General features: G+C 42.6%; 1 protein-coding gene across 1 annotated transcript; it reads left to right on the top strand.

Annotated features, from left to right (window-relative positions):
- The first annotated feature begins 420 nt into the window (after window positions 1-420).
- On the top strand, window positions 421-7,361 carry cntf (ciliary neurotrophic factor). The gene is made up of 3 exons (XM_040024244.1): window positions 421-1,052; window positions 4,168-4,476; window positions 4,559-7,361. Exons 1-3 carry the CDS (start codon window positions 933-935, stop codon window positions 4,730-4,732), a joined length of 603 nt encoding a protein of 200 aa, XP_039880178.1. The 5' UTR covers window positions 421-932; the 3' UTR covers window positions 4,733-7,361.
- The last annotated feature ends 5,434 nt before the right edge of the window (window positions 7,362-12,795 follow it).

Here is a 12,795-nt window from a genome sequence, read left to right as displayed (position 1 = left end):
GTGGTATGATTTTCGGTGTCAATCCGGCATTAGTAAGGCATACCTAATAAAGTGTCCATTCTATATAGAAAGTTAGATCCCAGGGCAGATCACATTTAAGTCTTTAGCTGTGACCTGCCCTTTCTGTGGAAGTTCTCCTGAAAACTATTCCGACTTATTTTTGCTCTTAGAATTTAATATTTAGGTTGTGGAAAAAATATTTTCTCTGATTTGTTTTTCCTTTAAAAATATGATTTCCTTTTATGACTGCGCTAACAAAGACGACGCTATATTTCTTGCGTAATTAGGTAATCCTCCTGTTAGACACAAGTGATTACATCATTAAAGTTCCACCTGATGATGTGACGAGCCGGAAGTGGCCTAATTTGGAGTGAGCTCCTGTCCTCGAGCGCTGTGGTTAGGACGTCAGTCTCCATAGCGATGATGGCCACTTCTAGTTTCAGCTGTTGATTATTTTTTTTGGTCTCTTATTTGTTATCATTGGGGAACACACACACACACACACACACTACTTAAATTTAGACTATCTCGGCTCGGTCACTACCAGTAAATCGGATAAGCTGCTCATGAATAAGTTGATGAGCTCCTCCTCACTCCCCTCCTCTCCTCCGCCCCCGCTTGTCCAGTTAAATTCCTCCAGTCAGGCATCAAGTTCCCCGGGGAAAGGGCGGAGATTTGGCCTTAAACTCTGTAATACAAGTACCGAACTGTAAGCAGAGGAGGTCGGACAAACCGAAGTGGTTTTACGGAAACCTCAGACAAGACTGACTCTGTGGCTCTAATTAACACAGCGCTGAGTGGGAGCTGATGGGCAGGCTGAAATGAGCCGGGAATCCGATGATATCGGGATGAAGCAGGCGTAACCGGGAGTATATAGGGGCTGGTCTGCTCTGCTGCTACCACAAGTGAGCGCGTCTTCAAGTTGAGGTTCAATGGCAGGGAGGTCGACCAGAGGCATAAACGGCTCGAATGGGAGCAGAACCGCGCCGGCAAGGGCCGCTGCTCTAGCCGATCTGCTGCACTATGAGTGCTCCACCTTACTGGAACTCTTTGTGAGTATAAGAACTTATCCCCCCCTCCCCACACACACACACACACTGGCTGCAGCCTGCCAGCAGGTCACAGTTTGCTTTTAGAGTGAGCGAGAGAGAGAAAGTCTGAGGAAGAGTGTGTGTGTGACAGAGAGAAATGGGCCAAGGTTAAAAGGAAAATTAATAGATATTCTGTGTGTGTGTGTGTGTGTGTGTGTGTGTGTGTCCAAGGAGCTACACTGTCAAAGTGTGTGTATGTATGTAAGAGAGAGTACAAAAGGATGATGAAAGGGATGTGTGCAAGTGCAAGATAAGAAGGGGGAGAGAGAGAGAGAGAGAGAGAGAGAGAGAGTGAGTGTGTGTGTGTGTTTGAAATAGAAGGAAATTATGTCTAGGACAGCAGGGGGTAGGAATGCAGAGCAGAGAGTGGGTGAAGTTTTTGGAATGACATAGGTGGGCGTTTTTGGCACACAGTCATCAATGCTTGGGCACAAAGCCTTCATCTCTTTTCCACCAGCTTGCCTCTCTTTGCCAAAAGGTATGAGAGCGACTGTTTATTACAACTTCTTGGTTTCCTGCCAGTTTGCCTTATCCATCCTTCCTTTCATGTGGCCTTGCTAGGAGCAAGGGAGCGGCCAGGCACACTGCTTCACTTCCATCCATGTGACTCCCTTTATCACCAATATCCAAATTTACCCCCTTTTCTCCTTTTTCCCCCTCACGGTTTGCAGGTTACCTTCCAGTGAACATGTCATGTACGACTTGTCTTAGCTTGTCACACAGAAATTTGTGTATATTCATCTGCATTTTTTTATACCACACCTGGAAAGCACTGACACTGAAACAGATCTTCTTCCAAATCTTTGGCACGCAAGTGTCAGTGAATCAAATGCACACTATTGAAGATTATCTTTTATCGTGTTATTGTCTCCAGGCACGCTGCCCCACTCTTTTGCATACTGGGTGGGAAAACCCAGGTTTGCAACATCAATTTCCTCTTGAAAATCACTTAAGCCATTTCCAGAGCTTATCAGAACTCCTAATACTCCATAAGTGCACCGTTTCTGGCTTTGAAAACACTTCTTGGTGTATCCATAACTGCCTGACTCACGCCAGGAGTAAATATAAATTTCCTTTGCTGACTTTCGAAGCACACAGGCCACATTCAGGCCGCTGTGTCAGGCTAGTTCTGACTTGCAGGGTTACACATTAATGCCTCAGCAGAATGGCAGAAAGATTTTTCTAATTTTCTTTTCAAGGAGCCAAACCTTCTTGTAATCTTTTTTTTTTTTTTTTTTAAAGGCAGTCTTAAGCAGATAACTTGCATTGCATGTCTAGGCATTTTGTTACTACTAGCCTGTCACAAAAGGTGATTCCCAAAGAGCTATTGGCTGAACACTCGGTACATCTTTGCACAGCGTGCAGTGTATCCTCACAATTTGACTGGACAAGTGGGGGAGAAAAGAAGAGGTATCAGGCCTAAAAGACTGTCTACAGTAGATGAACAGTAACTGAAAGTCATGTCCTTATGAAATACAAAACAGCGCAGGACCTGAGAGATGCACCTAGCTCTTCAGCTGATCCACGTGCCATTTGTCAAAGCCTCCTCTGAAATGTTCTCAATGGAAAATTATGCAAGAACTTGACTTAAAATTAGTGACAACAGGTCTCATGAAGTGATGAATCTGAATTTGAAATTTTTGGTAAAACTGTCAGTATTGTATTAAAGGTAATTGGGGAAAGGGGCACAACTCGGCCATTTGTGTGTTTTACAGATGGCCAAGTGTCTACAGCCATCTGCAAATCATGGTAGAGGCTCTGTTATGGTTCGGGGCCGCATATCAACCAGTGGTGTCGGAGATGTTGTCAAAGTCAATAGAATTATGAATGAAGAAAAGTAACAGCAGATTTTGATCCACTGTACCACAATACCTATGCTTTGTAGAAAGTGTCCAGTTGGCCTATTACAGCTTAACAATGATCCTAAACACACTGTCAATGCAGTAAAAGTATAACTGGATTAAAATACACACAGTGGAACACTATCAGTCATGGATTAGTCCGGACATCAACATCACTGAGGCAATGTGGGTCATCTTGACAGAGAGAAGAGAACAGAACAAACAGCAGCCAACATTGAAAGATGAGTTGGTTCTCCAGGCTTCTTGAAGGACATTCATTCTTAGACTACTTAAAAAAATTACAAATTGGTTGGAGTTCTATATTTAGTTTAGTGAATATTTAAATCACAGTTTCAATTCAGTTCAGTTTTATTTATATTGCATCAAATTGCAAGAACAGTTACCTCAAAGCATTTTACATTACAAGGTAAAGACCCTACAACAATACAAAGGAAACAGAGAAAACTCCAACAATCATGTGACACCCCCCCCCCCCTCCTATGAGCAAGCGCTTTAGTGACAGTGGAAAGGAAAAATTCCCTTTTAACAGGAAGGAAGCTAAAGCAGAACCAGGCTAAGGGAGGGGGCGGAGGATTCAGGGTATCCTGATCCAGCCTTAACTATAAGCTTTATAACAAAGGAAAGTTTTAAGCCTAATCTTAAAAGTGGGGAGGGTGTCCGTCTCTTGAATCCTAACTGGAAGCTGGTTCCACAGAAGACGGGCCTGAAAGCTGAAGGCTCTGCCTCCCATTCTACTTTCAAATACTCAGGAACCACAAAGAAGCCTGCAGTCTGAGAGTGAAGTGCTTTAACGGGGTGATACCATGTCATTGAGATAATATGGGGCCTGATTATTCAAGACCTTGCCATTGCTTCTATGGTGCATCTGTTATTTTAACCTTTTACTTGTTTACTTAGTAAGTCTTTACTGGAACTGGACTAAGTGAAAATTCCACTATAATGTGACAGCCTTTAGTAAATGATCCCAAGCAAATTCCTTTTGCATTAGGAGGAAGTCCCTGTTGCCTCATTGTCAGTGGTCCTCTGTAAAGGCCAAATTGCAGTTGAAAGTAATGTAATGACTTGCTGAAAACAGACCTCCACTTATACTACTTTCCAGTTTCCCCTTCTTCTATTTCTATCTCTCTCTCTGATTGATATTCTTTCAAAAAAAACCTCACTTTTGTTACAAAGTCTGACACGTTTGTCTTGTGTTTCTCTTTTTCTTCCCCAAGAGAAAGAAGGAGAACTTCACCGAGGATGTGACTGACCGTCGTCTGGTGTCTGTCCCTCCTCCTTCTTTCCAGCTGGATACCAGAGACAAACTCTGGCGCATCCACTCGGCGTTGCTACAATGCCAAAAGTTGCTAGAGAAAGCTGTTGCCAAAGAGGAGGAGGAGCTGGGTGGTGGGAAGAAGGGCGAGTATGAGAACAAGAGGAAGCTGGTGAAAGAAAGGTTGCCGCTGCTCATACTTAGCACTGGAGAACTCCTCAAAGCTGCTGAAGGCACGACTTCCCTGACTCCTAGTGTGGAGGGCTTGGAGGTAGGTCCTGAGGTGGTAAAGGTGAAAGTGTTGGACTGAAACTAAAGCATGGTTTACGGTTGTCTCCTCTTGTCATTGGCAGGTAAATGTCCCAACCGGTCTGCTTGACCTGAAGCTTTGGGTGTACCGGGTCTACAAAGAGGTCAACTACTGGAGCAAGACGGCTGCCAACACCTTGAAAGACCTGCCCTCGGTCATCGTCAAGGAAGGAGCAAGGACCACGCGGGCCAGGAACAGGAGAAGCACTCGGAGATGAGATGGAGATGTGGGAAGGGTCGATGAGGAAGGAAAAAGATTAGGGAGATAAATGGCGGAGATTGGTGAAGGTATTGAGAAGGTAGTTGCAGAGCAAGGGGTCCAGTCAACGTCAGGAACCAAGTAAAAGACGGGGAACAGAAATAGAAACAGCCAGCTGCAAGAGACCGATTACTACTGACAGGGAGATGAGAAAACTGGGTTACTGTTCATTCATATATGTATATGAATGAGAGAGAGGAAAACACCATGCTGTGACATTTATGGCAGAGTGTAGCACATCTCTTTTCATTCTTTCTTTCTTTCTTTCTTTCTTTCTTTCTTTCTTTCTTTCTTTCTTTCTTTCTTTCTTTCTTTCTTTAGGCTTACATGTGTCCTTTGATACAACTGAAACTATTTCCTTTGGATGCCCTGCAGCACACGAAACATGTGATCAGCAATGGGCACATTTAATTTATATTAGCTGTAAACACTGGGGCTATCATAACATGCAGATCATTTCTTGGAGATGTTGAGTGCATGAAAGAAAAAATATGTTAGCAGCACCCTCTAGTGTTTACATAGTGCAACTGCTTGGAGTCCTCCTTTTCTTTCTTAATTTCCTCTGATGTTAAGTATCTTAATTGAATATTACGTTTGTGGGGTTTTTTTTTTTCTTTTTTGAGCACTTTATTAGCAATGAAATAAATCAGTCTAACCTCGTCAATGACTCGGGCTCTAAAGCAGGAGTATAGCATAAATATTCTATACTCCTAAAAGCCAAAAGTTTGCAAACTCGTGCTATAAAAAGAAACAAGGCCTTAAAACCTTAATACAGATAATTTGAGGTGCAACTTTTATTTGTTTTAATGCGAAAGTAGCTGTTTTACATGATCTACATGCATCAGTTGTACTTTACAACAGGCACACGGCTCTTTTTGAATGCGTCTGCAGTCACATACACAGTAACTGGTTAAATTGATCACGTATCAGATAGTATCAGAGTCAGTAGCGATGCCCAAATCCTACCTTACCTGTCTGCCTAACCTGGATGAGGCTGCTAATTAAATTAGCCGAAGACTCAGATTGTCTTTAAAGATGTATGAAGGCTCGGGGTAAGAAACAGAGAAGATAAAGTAAATGGGATCCTTTATAGGGAAGTCTTGCCTAGATAGGCACTTATCCATAATGATGTGGAGGATAAATTAGACAGAAAGGCTGATGGAAGAGTTTTAGCAGGTATTTTACAAAAGCACTCTTTTTATTCTAACGACAAGGGCACCGTTTATATTTCAACTTTTTATAAAGGTTGTCTTCGCTTGGCTCTGTGCTTGCTGTGTTTAGCATCTGTGGGCTGGTTAACTGACGGCAGGTGCACTGGGAGTAAACAAGACCGTGTGATGTTCGGGGCACCTCGACTGTTCACGGGCTTTTTTTCCAACTACATTTTTGCACCGGAAGGAGACCTAAATGCATTTGGTCATTTGAAATCTGATTAATTTCGGAGATGAAATGTTGCCCCTGAGAAAATGAGACTTACTCAACCTATTGGCTTCATCTGTTACCCGCACACCACACAGCACAAAATCATTCTGATTATCTGCTTTGGAGTTTCAGCATTGTTTTTATGTGATTCACTGTTAATGAAATATGGCTGCTGTGTACACTGTATGGGTTGGAGATGTAGTTTATGTTTCCTTTTGCTCATTACTCTGTCATTACTGCTGCTGGAGCTCACAAGGCTGACTTTTCTTTTCATTTATTCTCTCTTCCGTTCTCAGTTCTTTAAATTTTAGAGGTTTGGTTTGAAGTACACCAAGAGCTATTAGAGTTTAGAAGAGGTGTATCAAATTTGGCCAAAAACTAAAGAACAGGATGTAATTTCAAAGTTAGAGTCCAGTTTAAATAACGCAGTCCTTGCGAATAATTCTTTATAATGCAGTATAAGAAACTGAGTAATTGCAAAAGCTGCCTGCTGGCTTTTCACAGTGAAAGAAGGCTCTAGTTAAGGTTGGTGGCAATGACTGTGTGCCCTGTGCCTTGATATCTGAAAGGGAAATAGTCAGTTTAGGCAGCACATTTTAGAAAGTATTACACTGACTTCAAGATTCAATGGCTTCATATTTAAAACTTTTATTCTGTCTGTGTCGTTCCTAATAATCTGTCTGATATGGACTGACGTACCACTACATTTAGTCTTTCCTTTGCTAACATTTTCATGGAAAGCACCGTGGTTACATTCCTTGCACACCAATTGTTTTGTTTTTGTGTATTCTTAAGATTGACTGATTTTCGGTTTTACACTTTTATCAGTGTTTGATCTTTACAAATACAGTTTGTCACACCACAAGGCGCTGTCTTTCTTTTTTTTTTAACCTCTGGGGGAGACCAACTGAGCTACAGACAAATGGGTTAAAACACAAAGGGAGGATCGGGTTACCATCACGGCTTCATACACAGCAAACACACTGTAGCTATAGTGCATGCTGTAAAGATTGTAGTAATAAAGAATGTATGATTAATTCCAGAAAGTTGACTCTGTTCAGTTGCATAATGGTCAAAACAAGCACCGCTGTTTGAGTGGGGAGTCAAGGAGGCCGTTTCTATAAAACCATCCTGCAGCGAGCCATTCCCCGACTCTTTGTGAAGGGTTCACATGGACGCTGATCAGTGGTCATGAGAGTCTGTGTATGTGTCATGTAGTGGGATAGCTTTTAATCATTAATGCAGCTGTACTGTTTGTGGTTGGAAGAAGTCACCTGGATGAGTGATGAAACGTTTTTTCACACTGAACAACTTCCTGGGATTTCATTAGCTGGATTAATGCGCATGCATTTAAACAATGTATGAGCAACTTCCTTTATCTCTGATGGTCTATGAAATGAATTGATGTACTCATCACTTTCTTTAATGTTATTGACATTTACATTTCTGGTCGGCCAACAGCAGCTGGGAAACAAGTTAGTTTGAACACACTGCTTTAACACTGTAAACAGAAAGTGACATATTAAAGGATGATAGGGAGGGCTGTAGTTAAGGGACACTTTCTTCATCTTTTATTAATGATTCTTTTCTTGATCTTGATTTCGGGTCTTGATTTTATATCTAAAAAAATAAAACAGAAATAGTGAAATTCCAATAACACTTTCTGCAGACCATGTTGACATATTTAAATAACTTGTTTCAATGCAAACTCAACCTAAAATGCTAAACAAAATCCAGTGCTCTATCTTAGAGTGCTACATATATTCACAGGCCTACTTTTTCAACTATTTAGAACATTTAAAAAAAAAAAAAAAATTTCTTGGGAAAAAAAAAAAAAAAGACCAGATTTCCAGATGCTAAGATTTTCCCAGGGATTGAACAGAATCGACTGGATTGGAAGTGAGTACATCGCAGGGTCAGTTTAGGTCGAGGGATAAGTTAAAGAAATAATCCAGGGATTTTTGGACATTGACAAAGGATGTTGAAGATGGAGTTACCAGGTAGGAGAAAACGAGGATGACCTTGAAAAATATTTAGTGAACAAGGAGTCGCAGAGGGTTGGCGTGACGGGAGAGGATGTTGGGGATATGGTGAGATAGAAGCAGATGATCCGCTGTGGCGACCCCTAAAAGGAGCAGGAAGAAGAAGAAGATGAGTATGAATTTGGTGCCACTTCTATCAGGTACTAACAGAAAACTTCACACAGGCTCACCAAAAGTGCATCAGAGATTATAGAAATATTTCCTGGTTCTTTGACTCTCAGTTTCTCTTGGATGGTCTGGTCAGAATTTGGAGTAAACAACAACATGAAAGCATGCATCCATCCTGCCTCATATCAATGGTCCAGGCTGGTGGTCTATTATTGCTGACCACGTCTGTCCTTTTATGGACAGAGTGTACTCATCTTCTGATTGCTATTTCTACAGGATAACACACCCTGTCAGAAAGCTCAGATCATCTCGGACTGGTTTCCTGAACATGACAGTGAGTTCACTGTATTCAAAAGGCCCCCACTGTCAGATCAGATCTCAATCAAATAGCAGCTTTGGTGGAACAGAAGGTTCTCGTTATTGATACGCAGCTGAAAAATCTGCAGAAATTGTGTGATGCTATCATGTTAACATGGACCAAAACCTCTGAGGACTCTGAATGTCCAGCATCTTGTTTATCTATACCGTGATGAGTTAGGGTGGTTCTGAAGGCAAAAAGGGCGTCCCGCCTGGTACTAGCAGGGTCTACCTTTGATAAAATGGATGCTGACTGTACATCATCTAAACAGTAAGTCTCAAAAAGCCCGAAGTGAAATCCCAGGGGAGGAACCATCTGACAGATGAGTCAAAGTTTGCCTCACCAGGTTTGTTACCATGATCTCTTTCAGGTTTGCACCAATGTCTTACAAGTTTGCCAAAAGCAGCCTCCAGAAGTCTCTGCCGAGCCTTGTGCCTGAGTATGTCAAACATAACAACCCAGGATTATGTGTAAGAACACTATAATCTGGAGTTTGCCAGTGCTCGGTTAATTAGTGATTCTAAATTGGTCGTGCGTAAGCATGAACAGTTGCTTCTCAGTGTGTTAGCCCTGTATTGGACTGGCAGCCTTTCCAAGATGGTGTCACATGGTGTGGGCTCCAGCAACGCCCTCCCACAACCCTAACTGGATAGGTGGTCAGGAGTGTGGATGGATGGATGTCTTTATTTCTTTTTACACTGAGTTTACATAGAATGAAATGATGCATAAAATACATTTTCCATACCATTTATTTCAATTTGAGCTACAGTAAACTCACATCATTTACACTATTTTATGTCTAAAAGGGGCTTTAAACAGCTTAATAGAAACCAGACCTCCTCACAGTGGGAGTTTGAATGAAAATTTACAGTACCAGTCGGACAACAGGAACTCTAATTTGACAAACTCAGTACTGTTTAGCTCCCAGTTAGGGCCGCCATGACTGCTTTACAGCAGTTTCATCATTTTGTTTATAGTTTGGTGTAAAAACTACATTTTTTTTTAAAGTTACTGATCGGATTTGTGAGGGTGTGTGTGTGGGCTGCAGTAAATTGATCTTGGCTAAAATTTCAGTTATTTCTTTTATTCGTGCTACTTAACAACAGATTGGTGCACAAATGTTGGTGATGAGCAGTGTGTGTGTGTGTGTGCAAGAAGACAACGAAGAAAATGTCTGCTATTTTGCATTTTGAATGTGAACATTATTAGCGAGATTTTCGGTGCGTGTGTGTGTTGATGTTTGACTGTGAGAAAAAACAGGACGTGCGTTTGAGCAAAAGGGTGTGTTTTTGTTTATATGTGTTTATGCATATGTGCATGTGTGTGTATGTGTTCATCTGCTCGTTTGTGTGTGTGTGGTTGTTAGGGAAGGAGTGGCAGCCAGGATGCCTGTGGAAGGGGTGTGTGTGTGTGCATGTGTGTGCGTGTGTGTGCGTGCGTGTGTGTGCATGTGTGTGCATATGCATATGTGTGTGTGTGCAGAAAGCAAGGGAGAAAGTATGTGCCTGTGTTAGAGTGTGTGTGTGTGTCTGTGTGTGTTAGAGTGTGTGTGTGTGTGTGTGTGTGTGTGTTAGTGTGTGTGTGTGTGTGTGTGTGTGTTAGAGTGTGTGTTAGAGTGTGTGTGTGTGTGTGTTACAGGGAGAGATAGAATGAGTCTGAGATAGGAAAATGTGTGTGTGTGTGTGTGTGTGTGTGTGTGTCTGTACTTGTGCGCATGTCTGTGTGTACTTGCACATCCGTGTGCATTTGGGTGTATGTGTGTCTGAGAGAGACAGTGAGATGAAAAAAGAGAAGGGGAGAGGGCAGGAGAGAGAGAGAGAGAGCAAGTGTGTGTGTGTGTGTGTGTGTGTGTGTGTGTGTGTGTGAGAGAGAGAGAGCGAGAGAGAGAGAAAGAGACACAGACAGGGAGACAGACAGAGAGACAGAGAGGGAGGGGAGAGACAGAATGTGTGTATGGGTGTGTGCTTGTGAATGTGTGTGCAGTAGTGTGTGTATGCCTGTGTGTGTGCAGTTGTGTATGTGTGTGTGGCTATGTGTGAGTGAGAGAAGCAGAGCAAGAGAGGGAATGTGTGTGTGTTTATGTGAGAGAGTGAGTGAGTGACTGAGTGAGTGAGTGAGTGAGCGAGTGAGTGAGTGTGGATATGTATGTGTGCGTGCATGTGTGTGTGTGTGTGTGTGTGTGTGACAGAAAGAGTGGGGGAGGGGTGTATAAGGGAGACGTGTACATGTGTGTGTTTGTGTGAAAGGAAAGAGGGAATGTGTGTGTGTGTGTGTGAGTACGCCTGCGTAGGAGGGAATGTGCGTGCACTTGTGTGTGTTTGTGTGATTGTGTGCGTGCATGCTTGTGTGTGATGTGTGTGTGCATGTGTATGTGTGTGTGTCTGACAGAGACGGAGGGGGAGGGGTGTGTGCGGGGAGAGCTAGGAGCAAGCTCTGCAAATGGTGTTTGTGTGTCTGTGTGTGTGTCTGCATGTGAGTGTGTGTGTGTGTGTGTGTTACAGCAGCACAATATGTGCCTGTGCTGAATGAAAGGGAAATGAATGCAGTGTGTGTGCTGTGGAAGAGGGTGTGTGTCCTTTATTGGAGCTCTGTGTGTGTGTGTCTGTGTGTAGTTTATAAGGGCTGTATAACTGTGTGTTGCTGTACATGTGCACAGCTTGCACGTGCTTGTGAATGTTTGTCTTTAGTAAGGATTGTGTAGCTGTGTGTGTCAGCGTGAGTACATATGTGTGTGCTCGCATGTTTGTGTGTACGTGAACACACGCACACTTATTGGAGGTATTGGTGCGGGTGATGAAGTGTTCATGATAGTGTGCACACGCAAACAGAGCAGAATTACAATTAAACCCAACTCATTCAGCAGCTCCCAGATCTCCATACATTTCCTCTCACATCCTTCTTCTTCTTCTTATCTTATCTCAGCTCTGCATCATCTTCTAGCCTCTTGATGACTGTTAAATCCTCCCGTGTGTCTCAGGAATTATACTCTAGCTGTGCGGGATCTTCATCACTGTCTGTAAATACTGGGAAGTGGCACTTTTCATTTTTTCTAGAACAAACTTTTATAGTAAGTCTGCTTTAAAAAAAAATGTTTTCATCAGTGTTCACCGGAGGTGCTCGTGCAGGTTAACAGGTGCAGAGGAGACGCAGCTGGCTTGTTTGTGTTAACTTCTCATATTTGTTAAATTTGTTTGTGATGTCAGCTTTGGTTCTGTACGGCAATTGTGGATAAGGGATCATGTATTATCAGCTGATTAGCCCACAGTGCCAACTCGTGGAGCACATACAGCCTAATTTCATCTCAACTAAAGCTATTGGCCAATAACATTTTATTTTTTTTGCGAAAAGACGTTTAACTACACACCCAATTCCTGACATGTCCACTCATCCATCCATCCATTCATCTTCTGCTGCTTATCCAAGTAAAAACACCTTAACTAGGAGGTGCATATGACATATCTTGGTCAAACTCAGACTACCTTAACTGCCTCCTTTTGATGTGGAGTGGGAGCCCAGCCACCCTTTGGAGGAACCTCATTTCTGTTGCTTGTATCCATGAGCTCATGAGGATAGGTGAGAGTGGGAATGTAGACTGACTGGTAACACTGGATTTTTACTTCTGTGTTAAATCTACACTGTGGGTATGTTGACACTGTGAACCCTCCTGAAACCCTACACCTGAACTTCCCTAGAGATGTAACCGCATGTCGCCGATAAAGGCGGCGAGCGCAGTTGCTGAGCTTTTGCAGACATGTGACCATTAAAAACATGACATTAACTCATTTTGGGCCTCAGTCAGTCACGCAGGCCTGCAGACTGGTCAGCAACCCTCTTGCAACCACCTGTTGCTAGAAAAAACGTGTATCCTCCAACTGTTTGGCAAAATGCTCCTTGTGATTGCTTTGGTTGTCAGCATGTTGCAGTTTAAATGAAAGTGATGGTGTTGTCTACAGCCCCTCACCAGCTACTCTCTGAGCTGTAGTGAAACTGTGAAAAGTGTGACACAAGCTGGGAATAGAAACCGTTTGCCTTTAAAGTAAAAGTTGCACTTTTTCAAACACATTAGCTGCAGCACTTGGACATAGTCTTCTC

The sequence above is a fragment of the Simochromis diagramma genome, unplaced genomic scaffold (assembly GCF_900408965.1).
Source record: "Simochromis diagramma unplaced genomic scaffold, fSimDia1.1 OVJJ01000302.1, whole genome shotgun sequence".
NCBI classification, from domain to species: domain Eukaryota; kingdom Metazoa; phylum Chordata; class Actinopteri; order Cichliformes; family Cichlidae; genus Simochromis; species Simochromis diagramma.
The sequence above is the reverse complement of the archived record's forward strand: the minus strand, read 5'-3'. Positions and strand labels throughout refer to the sequence as shown.

Coding starts and splice junctions, on each gene's coding strand:
- cntf (XM_040024244.1), top strand. CDS start 933: ATGGCAGGGAGGTCGACCAGAGGCATAAACGGCTCGAATGGGAGCAGA. Junction 1,053..4,167: donor CCACCTTACTGGAACTCTTT/GTGAGTATAAGA, acceptor TTCTTCCCCAAG/AGAAAGAAGGAGAACTTCAC. Junction 4,477..4,558: donor CTAGTGTGGAGGGCTTGGAG/GTAGGTCCTGAG, acceptor TGTCATTGGCAG/GTAAATGTCCCAACCGGTCT.